At 28.8% G+C, this 20,533-nt stretch overlaps 1 protein-coding gene across 2 annotated transcripts in view; it reads left to right on the plus strand.

Annotated features, from left to right (window-relative positions):
• The window catches only part of LOC145259089 (calnexin-like), an 80,925-nt gene extending 60,861 nt beyond the window's left edge, over positions 1 to 20,064 (plus strand). For both annotated transcript variants that reach the window (XM_080116733.1, XM_080116732.1), the window contains exons 19-22: positions 3,576 to 3,704; positions 12,071 to 12,292; positions 14,717 to 14,760; positions 19,775 to 20,064. In XM_080116733.1, coding sequence (XP_079972859.1) covers positions 3,576 to 3,704; positions 12,071 to 12,292; positions 14,717 to 14,760; positions 19,775 to 19,808 — 429 coding nt within the window. In that variant the 3' untranslated portion in view covers positions 19,809 to 20,064. The remainder of the gene's footprint in view (positions 1 to 3,575; positions 3,705 to 12,070; positions 12,293 to 14,716; positions 14,761 to 19,774) is intronic.
• Positions 20,065 to 20,533: the final 469 nt, after the last annotated feature.

Genomic DNA, 20,533 nt, shown 5'->3' on the forward strand with positions numbered 1-20,533 from the left:
TTTTTAAATTATAAAAAGATAAAAATAAAACAATTAGTCTTTATTTGCACTTTTAATAACAAAATTTTTAAAAAAAAGTTTTGTTTTTTTTTTAAATTTTATAAGAAATACGTTTATGAAATTATAAAAAATAAGTTTTATTTTTATTTTATTTTTTTTTATATATATATAATAAATATATGTTGATGAAAGTATAAAAATAGCGGAAAAAACGTAATAAAAAAAGAGTAACTGCATAGGGGAGATACAGGCATGAGAGGAACAAATTAAAGAATTGGTTTGCCTTGTCACCACTTCTGTTAATGCTACGCCAGAAATTAGGAAGTACGTTTGCTGACTGTAACCAATAGTTGTATTTGATTTATACAAAAGCGTTTTCAGCCAATTTATTCTTCATATTCTTGTCTAACCATTAACAAAGACCATTTCAAGAACATATAATGAGGCCAAATGATAGATTTAGATATAATAGTAACACCAGATGCAGTCTAGATGAGAGTTCTGTACAGAACACACGAAATGTGGCTGCCAAAAATATGCTTGTAAAAGATAGAAAATATTTTTTATTGAAACAAAAATGCAATTTAATTTTATGTTTAAATGTGTGAATTATTTCTGGGCACTTCTATATTGTAATGAAAAAAAAAAAATTGAATTCCAAGTGAAACAAATGATACCTACATAATTATCAGCCATCAAATAGTAACATATCTAAAAATTACGAAAAACCAAGTATAAAAATATTTAATGAAAAAAAGAAAATTGTGAAAGGAAGTGAAAGCATATTGCACTTATTTTAAAAAAAAAAAAAATTGTTCGCAGAGGAGATAATTAAATTCTGTTTATGTCGCGTGACGAACGTAATTCAAAATGTCTGACAAAATTTATTCCCCCATATAAACTTTATTGAAAACAATTTTTTTATTAAGAATTATTTTTCTACCTAATTGTTTTCTGCAATTTTTGGATGTGTTACTATTTGCGACATGGCAATTATCTAGGTACCATTTGTTTTACTTGAATAGGTACCATTTGTTTTACTTGAAATTCAGTATTTTTTTCACCGTTGTAATATAGAAGCACCTTTTTTCTGTTTATGCAGACAGATTATGAAGATATGGAACGAAAATGGTAAATCTTGCATTGTTTTGTATTTTGGCATTTTACGTTAGCACGTCGGACGATTATCAATTAATACAGTTTATCTTGAGTTAAATCTCAAAAGTAATTTTTTTTCAGTTGTTAACTAATTAGCAAGGAAACCCATTAATTAGCAAGGAAACCCATTCTTTCTTAATGTGTCTGGAAGAATTGAAGCAGACCTAAAGAACTTTTTAAAACTAGAAAAAGGCCTGCCTGTAACACCAAAGCTCTGGTTTACCCACATAAACTATAATGTAGGTGTTGCAATATTTCTGTATATATAAAGAGGGTATGATCACTGAAAGGTTTTACTTATAGGCACTGGCGATAGAAACTGACCAATCAAATTGAGCCACGTTCTGCTAGCAACCAATCAGAAACCAGAATTGCTCCATAAAAATTGAATCTTTTTAGCATTCAGCACATAATTTTTTTGTGTCAATACAAGAAACATCTTTTGCAAAATTATAAAGTTCAGGACCTGTACAGAACAGCTACCCACTGAAAAATTCCACATTTCCAGGACTTGTACAGAATAGTTACCCATCGGAAACTCTTAAAATTAAATATGGCTTTCAATTCAAGTGTCTGCATTTTAAAATAATATATATGCATGTTTGTACAAAATGTTTAGTATAGGAATAGTGGATAAGCATAAAAACGAACTAGTAAAAATAAGACATGACACGTTTTTAATGTCAATCAAAATTTTATTTGTAACAAACCACCATAATCTTTAATCTTCTATACAAAAGCTTGGGCAAAAATTAAAAATTTTCAACATGGATTTAATTTTGTGAAAGAACTTGAAACCTACATTTAGCCCAACATACTGACAAGTGATTCTTTATCGTTGCAGCTGTCTTCTTTGGTATAGAAACTTTGACTTGAAAACTTTGACATCTAAAATGCAAGAAGTGTATGAAAAGGGATTTTTAATAATTTATTAATGGGGTATGTTTTACAATCCACAGAGGTTTGAAAAATTGGTAAAAAAAATTCAAATATATAGCAAGTAAATGATACCAAAGGCAAGATCAGTTACTCTTCTACTTATCTGGAAAAGTTTTAAGTAGTTTTACTCACTGTAAAATGTTTATTCGGTTCAAAAAGCATAGTGTCAGGAACAAGAAAAATGGCTGTGAATTGACACTTAAATATTTAAAGTTTTGATAATGACTTAAAAATAATAAATTATACAAAATATTGTTAGAACCGCATGACATATATTTTTATTTTTTAAGTCATTATAAAGATTTCAAATATTTATATTATTTGGATTCATCGGATTACTGTTCTCATCTCGAGTGTGATTTTCACACCGTTTCTGTCGATGTAACCTCTGACCTTCTTCAAGTGTATCCTGTCGAACTCGGAATTTGGACAGAATTTCGAGTGGAAGCCTTGATTTACTTCACGAGGGTAGCGTGCTCTTGTTCCGTCAGCATGACTGGATAGATGTCCTAAGTAATTCGCAAGGACCCGAAGTGCAGTGGTTAAAGTATTTGGAAAGATCAATTGTAAAAAAAAGTGACCTTCTCTTGAAGGTTGAAGGTTCAAGCCTTAGTGTGGGCGACCGAAAAAATATAATTGCGAATTACTTAGGACCTCTATCCATTCATGGCTGATGGAACAAGAGCATGCTACCCTGTGATGTAAATAAAGGGTTCCACTTGAAATTCCATCCAAGTTCCCGAGTTCGACAAGATACCTGAAGAAGGTCGGAGGTTACATCAACCGAAACGTTGTGAAAATAAAGATGAAAACAGTAGTCTGATGAATCCAAATAAATAACCAATCCTCATCTCAAAAATTCAGAAATGTTCAAATATTTAGGTGTCAATTCGCGGCCATTTCTCTTGTTCTCACCTAATACTCGACACTATATGTTTTTCGAATAGAATAAACGTTTTAAAGTGAGTAAAACCACTAAAAACTTTTCCAGATACGTAGAAGAGTAACTTATCTTGCCTTTGGTAACATTTGTTATATATTTGAATTTTTTTTCTGCTTTTTTTTTTATCTCTGTGGATTGTAAAACATGCCCTTATTTTTTTTTTTAAATGGTCATGTGGTAAATCGCCAGTCACAGAAAATAACCTAACTTGGAGCAAGCTTAAAAAAAAAAAAAAAAACTATTAATGACACAGAAAAGAAAAAATTGTCTATTAAAAAAAATCAACTAAATTTTGTTCATATCCAAATTCAATTATTGGATTATTTAATCCAATAATTTAATTAATCTGTTTTTCACTCAAAACTCTGTCTAATATGAAAGTTTAATATTTCTGGTTGAATATTAGAATTTATCAGAAGTTATTGGCCAGACAACTTTCTTTTAATCAGCTGATATCTAATTTCAACACTTGCTGACCTTTGACCTCATGCGAATATAATGTGTTGCCTTTATTAAAATGTGATGTCTGTTTCAGAAAAGTGTAGTACAAGCCGTTCTTGATGTGACTAATGAGCGACCCTGGCTCTGGGCGGTGTTTATTGTTGTTGTCTTGCTGCCTGTCGTACTCATCATCGCCTACTGTTGCGTAGGTGGGGGTTCAAAGGTAATATGCTCATTCCTCGGAATCTCGCATGCTGACGATTCTTCTACTAATTACGGGATGATGCAAATGGTGCTCTTGTCTCTTGAAATCCCTCCCCTAAAAACGACTTTTTTTTTTTTTTTACTTTAACTATGAGATGGATTCATCAGGATTAAATATTGAGAAGTTTTTCTTTCAAAATTTATTTATTTATTTTTTATTTAATTATCTTTTATTTATTTAGTTTTTATTTATTTTTATTTATTATTTTTTATTTTATTTTTATTTTATCTTTTATTTTAGTTTTAATTTGTTTTAGTTTTTATTTTAGTTTTTGTTTTAGTTATTTTTTTAGTTTTTAATTTTTTTAGTTTTTATTTTAGTTTTTATTTTAGTTTTTACTAGTTTTAGTTTTTACTAGTTTTAATTTTTACTAGTTTTAGTTTTTACTAGTTTTAGTTTTTACTAGTTTTAATTTTTACTAGTTTTCGTTTTTACTTGTTTTAGTTTTTACTAGTTTTAGTTTTTATTTGTTTTAGTTTTTATTTGTTTTAGTTTTTACTAGTTTTAGTTTTTACTAGTTTTAGTTTTTATTTGTTTTAGTTTTTACTTGTTTTAGTTTTTACTTGTTTTAGTTTTTACTTGTTTTAGTTTTTACTTGTTTTAGTTTTTACTAGTTTTAGTTTTTATTTGTTTTAATTTTTATTTGTTTTAGTTTTTATTTGTTTTAGTTTTTATTTGTTTTAGTTTTTATTTGTTTTAGTTTTTATTTGTTTTAGTTTTTATTTGTTTTAGTTTTTATTTGTTTTAGTTTTTACTAGTTTTAGTTTTTACTAGTTTTAGTTTTTACTAGTTTTAGTTTTTACTAGTTTTAGTTTTTACTAGTTTTAGTTTTTACTAGTTTTAGTTTTTACTAGTTTTAATTTTTATGTTTTAATTTTTATTTGTTTTAGTTTTTATTTGTTTTAGTTTTTATTTGTTTTAGTTTTTATTTGTTTTAGTTTTTATTTGTTTTAGTTTTTATTTGTTTTAGTTTTTTAGTTTTTACTAGTTTTAGTTTTTATTTGTTTTAGTTTTTATTTGTTTTAGTTTTTATTGTTTTAGTTATTGTTTTAGTTTTTATTTGTTTTAGTTTTTACTAGTTTTAGTTTTTACTTGTTTTAGTTTTTACTAGTTTTAGTTTTTACTTGTTTTAATTTTTATGTTTTAATTTTTATTTGTTTTAGTTTTTATTTGTTTTAGTTTTTATTTGTTTTAGTTTTTATTTGTTTTAGTTTTTACTAGTTTTAGTTTTTACTTGTTTTAGTTTTTACTTGTTTTAGTTTTTACTTGTTTTAGTTTTTACTAGTTTTTACTAGTTTTTGTTTTTACTAGTTTTAGTTTTTATTTGTTTTAGTTTTTACTAGTTTTAGTTTTTACTAGTTTTAGTTTTTACTAGTTTTAGTTTTTATTTGTTTTAGTTTTTACTTGTTTTAGTTTTTACTTGTTTTAGTTTTTATTTGTTTTAGTTTTTATTTGTTTTAGTTTTTATTTGTTTTAGTTTTTATTTGTTTTAGTTTTTTTTTGTTTTAGTTTTTACTTGTTTTAGCCAAGTAAAATCTAACCTAGATTTCAGCAAGGTGACTCCCAACATTCGTTTTGTACTATTTTCAACTTACCAAATTATATACTAGTGAGTCTTCTCGCCCAATATTTAACAGATGAACAAATACACCTGAAGAAGACAGGGGACATTGACCCAAACGTAAAATAAATAGTATCAATGTAGACGATCGATGCAGATTGTTTGTCGTCATTTAATGCAAAAATTATGCATCTTTATTTTTATTTAAAAAAGAGACAAAAATGTCGACTTCTTTGTTAGTCCTGTTCTATCCATCTTTCGTTAGTCTTGTCGTTTCCCAAATAAATTTGTTTAAACAATTCAACAAATTATTTTCAGATGAGATTTCTAATGGACTATCCCACCTACATTGGAGCATACGCCGAGAAACACAAATGGATGTATCTTATATTTGTGGCACTCATAGTTGGGCCCGTCATGGGGTTTTCTCTCTATGTACTGCCGAAAGGAGGAGGGAATGGTGCAGAGGTATCGTCTCTGTTGTAACAAAAAAAGAAAAAGATCAATGTCTATCCTGACGCATCGCTTTCGACCTTAGATGTTTCCTGGCACGTAGTACGAAGTTTGCATCATCCTGCACTTGCTGACCTTTTTACATTTTTTTTTTTTTTTTTTTTTTTTTTTCCTGCTATCTGTTGTTTTAATAATCCACTTTCAAACTTTTATGAAAAATTTTTTTTTTTTTTTTTTTTTTTTTAAATAGTATATATGGTTTCCCAAAAGAATTGACATTATCATTTCCCCGTGAAGGATGTTTGTTTCAAAGCAACATAAATTTCATGGCACATAATTTAAAGACGGGATTATTTAATAATTTCGGAACATTGTTCATCATAAAATTTGATTTTTTTTTTTTTTAGTTTTTTATATTAAAAAAAAAAAAAGAAAAAAAAAATTTTTTTTAATTGTATATATTGTATTGCAAAAGAATTGACCCTATCATTCCCTATGAATGATAGGGTCAATTCTTTTGACCCTATCATTCCCTATGAATGATGTTATGTTTCAAAGCAACATAGATTTTATTTTTCAAGTTTCGCCTCCTAGCAGCCCTTTTTTATGAAAATGGATTAAAAACTTTTCCACTTTTTTTTTTTTTATGAATTTATCAATTTTCTGGCGCTTGATTTTAAGGCAGGATTATTTAATAATTTTGGAACGTAAATTACAATTATCAATTTTAAAAAATCGTAATATTTAACCAGTGACAAAATTGTGGGTGCGTGTTTAGAATTATACTTATTTTAAATATATAAAAAAAAAAAAAGGGGGGGGAAATCTTTGATATATGTACTTACCATGGAACAAAGATGTCATTTTCCAAAAATCACGTAAATTGATTAAGTAGTTTTAACAAGGAAAATAGAAAATTTACAAATATTTGTGATTTTAATACTAAATGTATCCATTATAAGGCTGATTTTTATCTCAATAGTTCGAATTTAGTTGTCTCCTGGTCTGGCTGACTAAAGTCCTACATCTTGTTTGTCATAAAAAAAATTTTTTTTTTCTTTTTTTTTTTTGTTGCTTAAAAAAAAAAACTCCTTGATCAATTTACATGATTTTTGGAATATTCTATATTTTTTATTATTTTTATGTAATACTAAATAAACACCAAATTGTATTTTCAATGTAAAAAGATTACAAAAAATTTACCAGCCATAACTGATGATATACTCAGAAGTAATTAATATGGTGTGTGATTCTCGCAATAAAACTAAGCTTTTAAAAAAAAAAACAGAAAAGAAAGAAAAGAAACTTAGCGTCGCAATGATTCTTTAGACCAGTATTTATGCATTAAGCACTTCGGAAAAAAAAAACAATCTGCAAAGTATAAAAATCCAATGCAAAAATTCTGATTCTTTGAATATTGAGAATTCACATTCCGATTCCTAGGATTCTGCAAATTCTGATTATCAGTTCATTATTTTCATCCGTCTCCAAGTATTCTTATAACTTCTTCCAAAACCTCCAAGTGGTATCGAGTAATTTGTGGATTTTTTGTGAAATCGACAAATTACTTGAAATTTTTAAATGAGAAATTTGAAAACTTTGAAGTGTTAGAAATAATGATAAAATCATTTTTATTTACTTTTTTGTTGTTGCAAGTCCAATATTTCGCTAAAAATAGCCTCATCAGGGTAGGAAGTCTGGTCCATAATTTTATTTTATTTATTTTTTTTTTTTTGTGTTAAGGAGGAGGTAATGCCTTGGAGTAAAAGAGAAGAGAAATATACATGTTATTCTATTGATTCCACATGTTTTGCTCATGTTTTGAGTGGGAAGTTTAAAGCAAAGATGGTCACACACGTTTAGAAGACAAGTGTGTGACCGTCTTTTACTTGAAATGTCTTCAAATTTTGATGCATAATTAAACATGGAGCCAAATTGATTTTTGCCTTAGCGAGGACATTCTTAGTTATTGAAATATTCACAAATTGTACGATGTCAATTCTTTTGGGACACTGTATAACTAAGTTTCTTCAGCAACAAATATATATTCATTTTCTAATAACCTTTCTACAGTTTAGAACTTGTTATAAGTTTCTATGAAAAAAGTTTTTATAACAAGAAAATCATTTTGCGTATTAGAAATAAAAACGATCACAAATTCATGTTCACTACACAAATGACCTCCATTCACTCTCTCCAAAAAGCTTCAAAACGTTTGCCGCATTTTGACTTATAAAAAAACGTTTGGTGCTTCTTGACTTAAAAAAACAGGATATTTTTAAAGAAACAGATTTTTTTGATTTTTTTTACATTTGTCCTTTTGGAGTATATTTATTATCAAATTTTTTTTTTTTTTTTTTTTTTTTTTTTTAACGAAGGCTATTTTAAAAATATATCTGAAGAAATTAGAACATTTATACCTTTAAGTATCAACATAAAATTTGTTGTATATTTAGAATTACACTTATTAGTAAAAAAAAACAAAAAACACAGAAAAATCTTTATGATGTACATACTCGTTACAGGGTGAAGATGTCATATTCTAAAAATCATGTGGGTTTGGCTTGTAAACGAAAATATTTAGGTGTCAAAGGTCAATTAAAGATAAATTTGTCCGTAGAGCCGTGGACTTTCAAATATCTGCAGCCAAAGAAAAGTTTAGAAGTCAATTTCTAGAACTGTAATGAAAGTTTTTTCAAATTTAGCATATGAAAAATATAATCGAAAACAAAATGGAAGAGAAAAAAGCTAAAGAAAAAAAAAAAAAACTTGAAAATCAAAGAAACCTCCAGAAAGTTAACTAAAATAACAATTCATCAACAAAAGATAAAGAATAAAATGAACCCAAAAAGAATGGAGGGGGCTTAATTGATGGAGGAGATTTGTTGATGACAATATGTCCGTCTTCAGTTTAACGACAAGACAATGAACAAGTGGCTGATGTCAAACCATACGGATGGCCAAAACTGGATATACCAATGCTTGATGAATTCCTGGCGATCAGTCGGCTACGTTGGTTTTGTCATATTGAGCAGACCAACTCATGAATAAGAAAATACAAATCTTTGGGTGGAAGACCAGAGTAAAAATGGACGATCCAAGAAAACTTGGATACATACCACCAACAAGAATTTGAATGGAATTAATTTTCAAAACTGCCAAGTTTGAAGACTGACATTGGCAGCTGTCAGAAATGACAAACAATTTCATCTCTGATATTGTTTAGTGAAATTTATTAAAGAGAAAATTAAAATAGCCTGTTAAGACTTGAGGACATGTGTTGCATGGAGAGAATTGATATGAGAATCATACAATGTATTTGTCATGGGAATCTTAAAGACAGGTTTAGATCTGATGGTTTCATAGGAAGATTAAATCTTGACAGTATAGGAAGATGTGTGCAGAAGTAAACTCTGATGGTATGGTCATGTTGAAAGAATGGAGGAGTTTTTGGATCAGTTAGCATAAGAAAGTTATAAGAATTAAGAGAAGGGATAAATAAAGACCTGAGTAGAGATAGGTTAGTTAATTTCTAAAAACTGTCCGGAAGAAAGTTGAATGACCCAAGAAAACTCAGATGAAAACCAATAGAATCAATCCTGAAAACCAAGTTTTGGAGATCAGACAATAAAATGAAAAATGATTTTTTTTTTTTTTTTTTTAAATTTGTATTTAAAATATTTTTTTTTTTTAATTTTAATACAAACTATCGAGGGGTACCCGGCGTTGCCCGGGTGTTTGTTTGTGTGTGTGTGTGTGTGTGAAAACTCCGGGGGGGGGGGGGGGGTAAAAAAAAAAAGTAAGTATGAGGATCGAACCCGAACCCTTGAGGCAAAGTTGTAAATTAAAGTGTGGAAAAAAAAGTGCAACGTTAACGATTGCCCCACCGCAAGATGCTAACAGAAACACGTTTGAATTTATTTAATTATTTGGATTTAGCAGGTGCCCGTTTTAATGAGTTAATGAAGTCAAGTTTGACTGCGGGATAGAACACTTCCCAAGATGTTATAGGAAAAAGACTAACCCACATGCGGCGAGCGACAAATGTTAAATATTTATCTTCCCGAAATCGAGCAAATTAAATAGACAGGAGAGCTTCGTTGTTAACTGTGAGATATTACGATTTATGTGATATAAAAAGTTTTAAAAAGTTGTGAAGCGACCGACCGCTTCTCTGAAAAAAGCCTTTTGTAGACACACAGAAAAAGCGAACACACATACATACATACATTTTCGCTTTTATATTTATAGATTAATACATTTTTTTTTTTCAAAAATAGAAAAACTGCAGTAGAATTCATTTCACGTAAACTTCAGCTTGACCCAATTTCCTTATTGTACTCATATTTGTCGGCAATTATGTTGAGTGCAGAATCTTGTATGAAAGTATGTGTGTGTGTTTTTTTTTTTTTTTTATATATTAAAAAATGAGAAAAAACGAAAGTTTAAAAAAAAAAATTATCTTTTAACCTGATTGTTGAATGTTTTTATCTGAATACATTATTTGATCTTTATTTTAAAAATTTTTTATAATACTTTATTTTTTTAAGTACATTTTCAGTAATTATAGGTTATTTCACCAATATTGTCGAAGTGTATACGCACACACACACACACATATGTACAATACTTATTTATGATAATTCTGAAGAATGAAAATATTTTATGACTTAAAATTCATCTCCAATTTATTGTGATGAAGATTTACTTTTAAAAAGATTGAAATTGAACTTTCAATTTTTATTTTATCTCTTTTTTGTATAGAGATTTTTTGCTAAGTGTATTTAAACATTCGGTTTTTGTCCAGACCCCTTCCCCCTTTTATATTTAAAACAAAAAGAAATCAAGAAAAATCTGTAACTGAACAAAAATATTGTATTCCAAAAATCACCTAAATCGATCATGTAGTTTTATTTTTCAATAAGAAAATTAATTTTTATGATTAAGAGAGGGGAGGCTGTCATATGTTGCTGTCTTGAAAATAATCTCAAAAAAAAAAAAAAAAGAATAAGGTAGGAGATAGCTTGAGATTTTTGTAGTGTGAAACATTATCAAAAAATGATTTTTGTATTTAAAAATAAAATTACTTGATCAATTTATGTGATTTTTGGAATATGAGATTCTTGTTTGGTCATGGCTATGTAAATCGTACAGATTTTTCAGTGCTTGTTCGAAAACCGAAAATCAAAAAATAAGTTTTAATTAAAAATTAATAGATAATGGTGCATAAAACGAGGCCCTAAGTTTCAAAGATGGGGGCAGGTTTGTCAATTTAGGTATGGAAGCACAAAATTGATACAATACTTCCACTATTCTTCAAAACTGCTTACTTATATATTTGGACAAAATATTAAGACTAATATATTTTTTCTAACATATTTACATTTTTTTAAATGTACTATATTTAAATATACTTCATTTACATATACTTTATTTAAACCTGTGCAGTCTATTACGATTGTCGCCGATTTAAAAAAAAAAATTATTTTTTATAGTTAACTATATTTTACGTTTATTTTTTTCACCCCCATTAAAATATAAATACATAAAAATCCGTAAACTTTTTTTATCAATTGATTTTGTTTTTTTAATTGCATAGAAATATCTAAACAGTTTGACAAAATATAAACAGTTATTTGAAAAAGATATGCAATTAAAAATCATAAAATCCATTCATATATAAAAATATGTAAATTTTCTTTATTTTTATTTTAAAGGGGGTGAAAAAATAAACCTAAATTATAGTTCACTATAAAAAATAATATTTTTTAATCGATGACGATCAGGTTTAAATAAAGTACATTTAAATATAGTACACTAAAAAAAAAAAAAAAAAAACATAAATAGGTTGGAAAAAATATATTTTTTAAAAAATCTTAATGTTTTGTCCAAATATATAAGTAATCAGTTTTGAAGAAAAGCGGATGTATTGTATCAATTTTGTGCTTCCATAACTCAAATGACAGACATGGCGCCATGTTTGAAACTTAGGGTCTCGTTTTATGCACCGTTACCCATTAATGTTATCTACTTGTCATATCGCAATTAGTAACCTATTATTGCATTATCACATAAAACATTTACTTTCACGATTTTACGATCCATTGATCTGCCATAATCATTTTTTAAATGTAACGTAAACAAGAAAAGTAACTCAGTTTGGAATCAGTTTATCATTTAAGTGTAACTTACAATTCTTCAAAAATTATTTTTATAAAAAAAGCTTTACTTCCAAAATTTTTCATAAAATTTTCTGCTTTGGTGATCGTTATGATTTACGTTTGCTCATTAAGTTCATTTAAATTTTTAGGATGATGCTGGTGCACGAAAGAAAACTGATGCTGCAAGTCCTGATGATAAAGAAGCTGTTGAAGATTCAAAGAAATCCGATGAGGAGGAGGAGGAGGAGCAGGATGATGAGGATGATGCAGAAGAAACTAAGGATAAAGAAAGTAAAAATAAAAAAAAGAATAAAGAAAATGATGAATCCAAATCTAAAAAACCCAGCAAGGGAAATCTTGAGGCGGAAAAGGTTTGTTTATCACAATTTTTTTTACTTTTCTCTCTCTGCTAGAGTGCTCCTTTATTTATTTATTTTTTTAACCTGTTTTCTCGCAAATCGCCACATAAATTTCTTGTTTTTCTAGCAACTTGCCACGTAATTTCTTTCTCGTTTTCCCTCTATATAATTTTTTTCTCGTTTTCCCTCTATATAATTTTTTTCTCGTTTTCCCTCTATATAATTTTTTTCTCGTTTTCCCTCTATATAATTTTTTTCTCGTTTTCCCTCTATATAATTTTTTTCTCGTTTTCCCTCTATATAATTTTTTTCTCGTTTTCCCTCTATATAATTTTTTTCTCGTTTTCCCTCTATATAATTTTTTTCTCGTTTTCCCTCTATATAATTTTTTTCTCGTTTTCCCTCTATATAATTTTTTTCTCGTTTTCCCTCTATATAATTGTTTTCTCGTTTTCCCTCTATATAATTTTTTTCTCGTTTTCCCTCTATATAATTCTTTTCTCGTTTTCCCTCTATATAATTCTTTTCTCGTTTTCCCTCTATATAATTCTTTTCTCGTTTTCCCTCTATATAATTCTTTTCTCGTTTTCCCTCTATATAATTCTTTTCTCGTTTTCCCTCTATATAATTCTTTTCTCGTTTTCCCTCTATATAATTCTTTTCTCGTTTTCCCTCTATATAATTCTTTTCTCGTTTTCCCTCTATATAATTCTTTTCTCGTTTTCCCTCTATATAATTCTTTTCTCGTTTTCCCGCTATATAATTTTTTTCTCGTTTTCCCGCTATATAATTTTTTTCTCGTTTTCCCTCTATATAATTTTTTTCTCGTTTTCCCTCTATATAATTTTTTTCTCGTTTTCCCTCTATATAATTTTTTTCTCGTTTTCCCTCTATATAATTTTTTTCTCGTTTTCCCTCTATATAATTTTTTTCTCGTTTTCCCTCTATATAATTTTTTTCTCGTTTTCCCTCTATATACTCGTTTTCCCTCTATATAATTTTTTTCTCGTTTTCCCTCTATATAATTTTTTTCTCGTTTTCCCTCTATATAATTTTTTTCTCGTTTTCCCGCTATATAATTTCTTTCTCGTTTTCCCGCTATATAATTTCTTTCTCGTTTTCCCGCTATATAATTTCTTTCTCGTTTTCCCGCTATATAATTTCTTTCTCGTTTTTCCGCTATATAATTTCTTTCTCGTTTTCCCTCTATATAATTTCTTTCTCGTTTTCCCTCTATATAATTTCTTTCTCGTTTGCCCTCTATATAATTTCTTTCTCGTTTGCCCTCTATATAATTTCTTTCTCGTTTTCCCTCTATATAATTTCTTTCTCGTTTTCCCTCTATATAATTTCTTTCTCGTTTTCCCTCTATATAATTTCTTTCTCGTTTTCCCTCTATATAATTTCTTTCTCGTTTTCCCGCTATATAATTTCTTTCTCGTTTTCCCGCTATATAATTTCTTTCTCGTTTTCCCGCTATATAATTTCTTTCTCGTTTTCCCGCTATATAATTTCTTTCTCGTTTTCCCGCTATATAATTTCTTTTTCGTTTTCCCGCTATATAATTTCTTTCTCGTTTTCCCGCTATATAATTTCTTTCTCGTTTTCCCGCTATATAATTTCTTTCTCGTTTTTCTAGCAATGTAATTTTTTGTTTTCTCACCACATAGTTGTCTCGTTTTCTTGCAATATAATTTTTTCTAATTTTTTTTAGTAACACACCATGTAATTTCTTTTGTTTTCTCGTTTTCTCGCAGCATTATATCTTTCTCGTTTTCTCACCACTCTACCCTCACGCCACATACCCCCCCCTTGTCTCTCGAAACCCAGTCTTCATGAAAATATCTTTTTAGATAGTATGTTCAAGCAAAATATTTTTTTTTTATTTCATCATTTAAAATATTTTTATGCAATAATTATTTTTATTTCATCATTGAAAATATTTTTATGCAATTATTTTTTTTTTTGATTTCATCATTTAAAATATTTTTATGCAATTATTTTTTTTTATTTCATCATTTAAAATATTTTTATGCAATAATTTTTTTTATTTCATCATTTAAAATATTTTTATGCAATAATTTTTTTTATTTCATCATTGAAAATATTTTTATGCAATTTTTTTTTTTATTTCATCATTTAAAATATTTTTATGCAATAATTTTTTTTTTTATTTCATCATTGAAAATATTTTTATGCAATTATTTTTTTTTATTTCATCATTTAAAATATTTTTATGCAATAATTTTTTTTTTTTTGATTTCATCATTGAAAATATTTTTATGCAATTATTTTTTTTTTATTTCATCATTGAAAATATTTTTATGTAATTATTTTTTTTTTTTTTGATTTCATCATTGAAAATATTTTTATGCAATTATTTTTTTTTTTATTTCATCATTTAAAATATTTTTATGCAATTATTTTTTTTTCTAGACAACTGAAAATGACGCCAGCGCAGATGAAGAGGGGGCACCAAAGTAAGTTTAATAAGCGTTTTTAACTTTTTGAATGTTGTTTGCGCTTCTATAATACTTTTGTACTGCTGGATTAGGAAATGGCGTCCGTTTTACTTCATCAGGTCAGGATTTTGTGCTTAGTTGATTTAAAAAAAATTTTGGCTTAGTTGATTTAAAAAAAATTTTTGCTTAGTTGATTTAAAAAGATTTTTTTACTTAGTTGATTAAAAAAAAAAAAAAAATCAGGTCTTGTGACAAAATCAATTTCATTTTTGTGACATTATCAGCTGATTTTTGTCAACACATTTCATCTTAAATATGGTTTTTAAAAGTAAAAAAATGTTTTGCTAACAGCACATATTGATTATTAAGGCTATGACAACAGAATATTCTTTTCATTATTTTGACTCTCTGGTATATATCAATTAATATCTTATGTTTTTATAGAGTGATTTTGATTAACTGTGTCAGATATGTACTCGAGAGTCAAAACACTAAGAATATTCTCTTGTTGATTTGCTAATAGAAACGTCGATTACTGTAAATCGAACGTTAAGGCATTGATGAAGGTGATCACACGGAAATTGTTGCTTCACCGTTGTTTAACTTGAACTTCCGTTTCTTCAAACTTCTTGAATGCTCAGCAGAATGGAGGTCGCTCTCAAGATGCCAACAATAGTCAGCCATCCTAGCGACCCGGATATCTCATCTCTGTTTCGTGTCCTGATGGAATCTCTTCCCCTTCTCGTCACTCATTGAACCCAAGTTCTCTCATGAAACCGGTCCATATATGAAAACAGTGCATCTTGACACTCGTCGTGCAGCCCAGGTTTCTGAAAGCAGCCAGCATGTTGTTAACAAGTTCTGCGTCGTTTCTGACCTTTTGTCACCAAGAAAGTTCTTCCCTACCAGAACAAATGCCCTTCGTGTTTCCAGTTCTTTTTTCATTGAGTTTTCGAACTCTGGATCTCTGGTGAGCTTCCGGATCTCCATCCATAACCCTTGAACCCCTGGAAGGGCATAGACCATCTACAACTTTTTGTAGCGAAGAGTTCTTTTTACGAGTGAGGGTGCTGATCCCACGCCCAACCTTTCCAGAAGGTACATACAGCGCCTCGCCTTCCTAAATGGTCACTCATCTGGTACTGGTCAGGCTTAACGTTGCTTAACATCGGTGATCTGGCGAAGACTGGAGTGTCAAGGTTATTGTGCCGTATATATATATGTATATATATATATATATATATATATATATATACGGCTTCTCCTTGATTGCTCCCCCAAAGTGGTCTTAGCATTTTGTTCTCGTGGGGGACTGTAAATAAATGTTTTAATCGTATTTAACAATATTATCAAGAAAGAACTATATATATATATATACTGTATTGAACAGATTCCAGTAGTGCACCGGTTCTGGGCACCCTGATTGCTTCCCCTTCCATCCATCCATCCATCTAGCCCGGCCGCAGCTGAGATTGAACTCACTACACAAGTTTGTAGTGTAATTCAAATCTTGTCAGTAGCTGAATACTTGATGCTTCGCCAGGGTTATCAAAGGTATTTTTTATCGTGACGCCATCACTAGATGGGGTGCCTACCACGGCTTAAGAGAGACCCATCTACCCTCGAGAGAAGGATAGACCGCGCCAGTTTCTCAATCTGGTATTTTACCTCGCAGTACATACAGCGCCTAGCCTTCCCAAATGGTCACCCATCTGATACTGGCCAGACTCAATGTTTCTTAACTTCGGTGATCTGGCAAGAACCGGTGTGTCAACATGATTGTGCCGTATTAATCTTTACAGTTACGAACTCTGGATCTCTGGTGAGCTTCCGGATCTCCATCCATAGCCCTTGAGCCCCTGGAAGGGCATAGACCATCTACAACTTTTTGTAGATGCTTTTGTAGCGAGGAGTTCTTTTTACAGGGTGAGGGTGCTGACCCCACGCCCAACCTTCCCGGAAGGTACATACAGCGCCTACCCTTCCCAAATGGTCACCCATCTGGTACTAGCCAGGCTCAACGTTGCTTAACTTTAGTGATCTGGCGAGAACCGGTGTGTCAACGTGATTGTGCTGTACACCTTCTGGATCTGAGGACCAGCTTTCAACTTTTCTGTGGTCAATCCTGAAAAACCCTGGCACAAGTAAGTGAATCAGTTACCATCATTGTCCAAAGCGTTAGTTAACTGCTTGATTAAGCCGAGTTTGATGTGCAGCGGTGGAAAGAGTATTCTGTCTCTGTCCACCAGACGGTCATTGATGACATTCCTTTCTTTGTAAGGCATAAATTCCTCCCGCACAGGCCAGTTTTTTGTGTATACTGAGCACACATTTTTGGAAGATTTTGAGGTTTTACAACTTCAAACTGATCCCTTTTTGACGCAGAATTATTGGACTTGAATACTTTTTGTCATTAAAATAAGTATTTCTATCAAAACAATTATTTGACATGGCAATTAACCCCTGCAAACATCATATGAGCACTAATTTAAAATTCATACTCACCCTTTTGCAACCTAGAATTATCAGACTGGAATACTTGTAATTAATCATTTCCAAACAAAGCAATCACATGACAATTAACCCATCCACACATACATACATATGAACAAACATATAAAAAGCAATATGTGTCCATAGTTCAAAAACTTGACTTGACTGAGCAAAACGAATGTGAGTTTTGGATTCAACACATCAGATTCGTCCTAATTCAGTTGAAAAATTTGTTGACTTGTGTAATCTTTGACTTTCTGTAGAAAAAAATATCTACATTTTAAATTGACACTAATAATTGTGTAATATGAGATTTTTCTTTTTTTTTTTTTTAATTTGTTAGTTTTTTTTGTTTTTTTTAATTTGTTATTTTGTTTGTTTCTTTTTTTTTCTTTTTTTTTTTTAATTTGTTAGTTTTTTTTTTTTTTAATTTGTTATTTTGTTTGTTTCTTTTTTTTCTTTTTTTCTTTTTTTTTAATTTGTTAGTTTGTTTGTTTGTTTTTGTTTTTTTGTTTTTTTTGTTTTTTTTAAATTTCCGAATAAACTTCATTCTGGAAAATCAAGCGTATGGAATTTAAACTACTGCTTAAGCCGCTTTGTTTATTAAGTAAAAATATTTTCAGATTAACATGTAAATAACAAAAAAATTTCTACATAGGAGAAACTGTTTTCAAATTTAAAACTAGACATAATAATCACAAAACACATTCAAATAATAATAAAATACAAATTGAAAATATTATTCACCGTTACTGAGAGGTCGAAGTTTTGTGGAAAAATATTAGGATGGGCTGAGAGATGCTGATATTTATCAATTAACTTATCCATGAATTTAGCCTGATGAAATCCTTTGGGAATGAAACGCTAGTGCATTTGTGTATCTTACCAGATATATATTTTTAAAATATTGATAGTACTACTAAGCTGTATTTATGTATTGAGCACTGCTGAAGTAAATAAGGAATATATATGTACCCAATGTATTGTACTAGCGAGACCTGTATCCCAGCATTGCCCAAAGGAAATGGAAAAGAATTGACACAAGGGAATTTCTCTTGTTCATCCAGTCTTCCCATTTAGAAATCCCTCAGAGAAAGATGGAAAAATGTCACTTGTATATTTTAGGTTAGCAAATAAAAAAAATTAAAAAAATGAAATTTTTTATTTTTTTATTTGCTAATTTAGAATTGTATTTTTATTAGAATTTTTTTTTAAAGAAATAATTTCTATTGTTTTTACAAAAATAATCAAATACTTTCTCATTTTAAAATTTAATCAGTTTTTTTGCTTTTAAAATGTACAAATTTTTTTTTCCCATTTGTAAAATAATTTATCAAATGATGATTATTATAACTATAGTTATTAAACTATAGTTATAATAATCATCATTTGATAAATTATTTTACATAACTAGCGGCACCTGTGGAAATTCCACGATGGACTCTTTCATACGTAATATATTGATGTTGACATTCTGTATATGTTCAGTGTAAATGGAGACGCTCTGATATTATTGTAGCTCTTTTGTTAAAACTGCAAAAGTATTTATCTAAGCGTAGCCCAGTCATAAAGTATGCTTAAATATGATATTTAAATTCTTGCAGATTTCGTATATATTATTATAGAGTTAAGGTTCTATTGATATATATATATATATATATATATATATATATATATATATATAAATTAATACAATTAGCTTATATAAGGATTTTTTCTTTCTAGTAAAAATTGCTGACTGTGATAAAATCCAAAAGAAAATATAGAAGAATTCAAAAAATCTTAAGGTTGAAATTACCACGGACATAAAAGTAGATCACTTCCTAAATGTTATACTGAATCTAAACAAGTTAACTTATAAAATCTTATAAAAAGGTAACAGTAATCCCGTATATGCCCAGCCTTTCTTAAATCATCCGTAAACTATCATTAAATATATCCCCAAATCGATTAACAGCAGAATTAGCTCAAACTCCTCATCCATAGAAATATTCAATAAACATAATAATTAACAAATCTGCGATTACAAAAATAAATTTAAAAAAAAAAAAAAAAAAAAAAAAAAATGTCCATATGACTTGGGTGCATCAGTTTGAACTGAAACCAAAATTTATGATAGAATTATTTATAAAAGAAAAATAGATTACTGGAGTGCCATCAGCTAAAATCGAAACCAGAACCAAAACTTATGAAGAACTCTTGGTAAAATTATTTATTACAAGAAATGGAATCCATAATAATTAAACAACGCCAATGTAAGCGTGACACAGAACATAAATAACACTCACGCTATCGTATTATAAGTATAATAAAAATCATAGTTTAATAGTAAGTATTATAATAGTTTTTCTTTTTATGAATGTTTAAACTTTTCTTTTCAGATTTTTTTTTTTTTTTTTTTTTTTTTTTTTGACATTGAGTTAAAATTAAAAAAATAAAATTTTCATTCGCTTTGTAAATTTTTCTTTTTCTACTCCAAAAGAATTTTTTTTTTTTTAATTTAATTTTATTACAATTTTTCTTTTCTTTTTTTCTGCAGAGTTGAAAGACGGCGGCGCACACGAAAAGAATAGATATTTAACCATCTTTCTTTCCATCCCTCCATTTTAAGCCATGGACTGAAAATGCTCAGCTATGCACAATAACCAAGCATTTCTGTAATGGCCGCCGACGCAGCAGCAGCAGCAGTCATTACACAAATACAAACTAAAATGTTTCACTTAATTACAGTGATCGGTAAAAAAACAAAACCGAACAGTAACAAAAAAAAAAAAAAAAAAACACAATAACAAAAAATTTGTTAGAATTGTCTACAATTACCCCCCCCCCCCAACTCCCACCCACCCCAAGCCTTTCTCAACATAAAAACAAAGAACAAAAATGTCATTTAATTCAAATTCGCTATTGTAGCTCATTCATTGATTACATGAGAAATTCCTGACATCAAAATCAGATGTCGACATTTATTACGGATTATTTGTGCGTATTTTGTTTTTATTTTTTGATTATCAAGTTGCCTTTGTGTGAAGATAAATCAGTAGCTAACACACACACACACACACACACACATATATAATGTACACAAAAATTAACACACATTTTATGTGTGTGTATATATATATATAATATATATATTTTGTGTGTGTGTACACATGCATATTAGTTATTTTATTTAAATACACTGTTACTGCATCAATTGTGGGTACCCAAGTTTTATCTATATGTTCACCCAAGTCTCTGAACGATTAATATCTTACAGGATCAACAAATCCTAGCTGTATTTTCTCATAAATCCAGA

Source organism: Euprymna scolopes, chromosome 34, assembly GCF_053919585.1.
Source record: "Euprymna scolopes isolate OS-2025 chromosome 34, ASM5391958v1, whole genome shotgun sequence".
NCBI lineage: Eukaryota > Metazoa > Mollusca > Cephalopoda > Sepiida > Sepiolidae > Euprymna > Euprymna scolopes.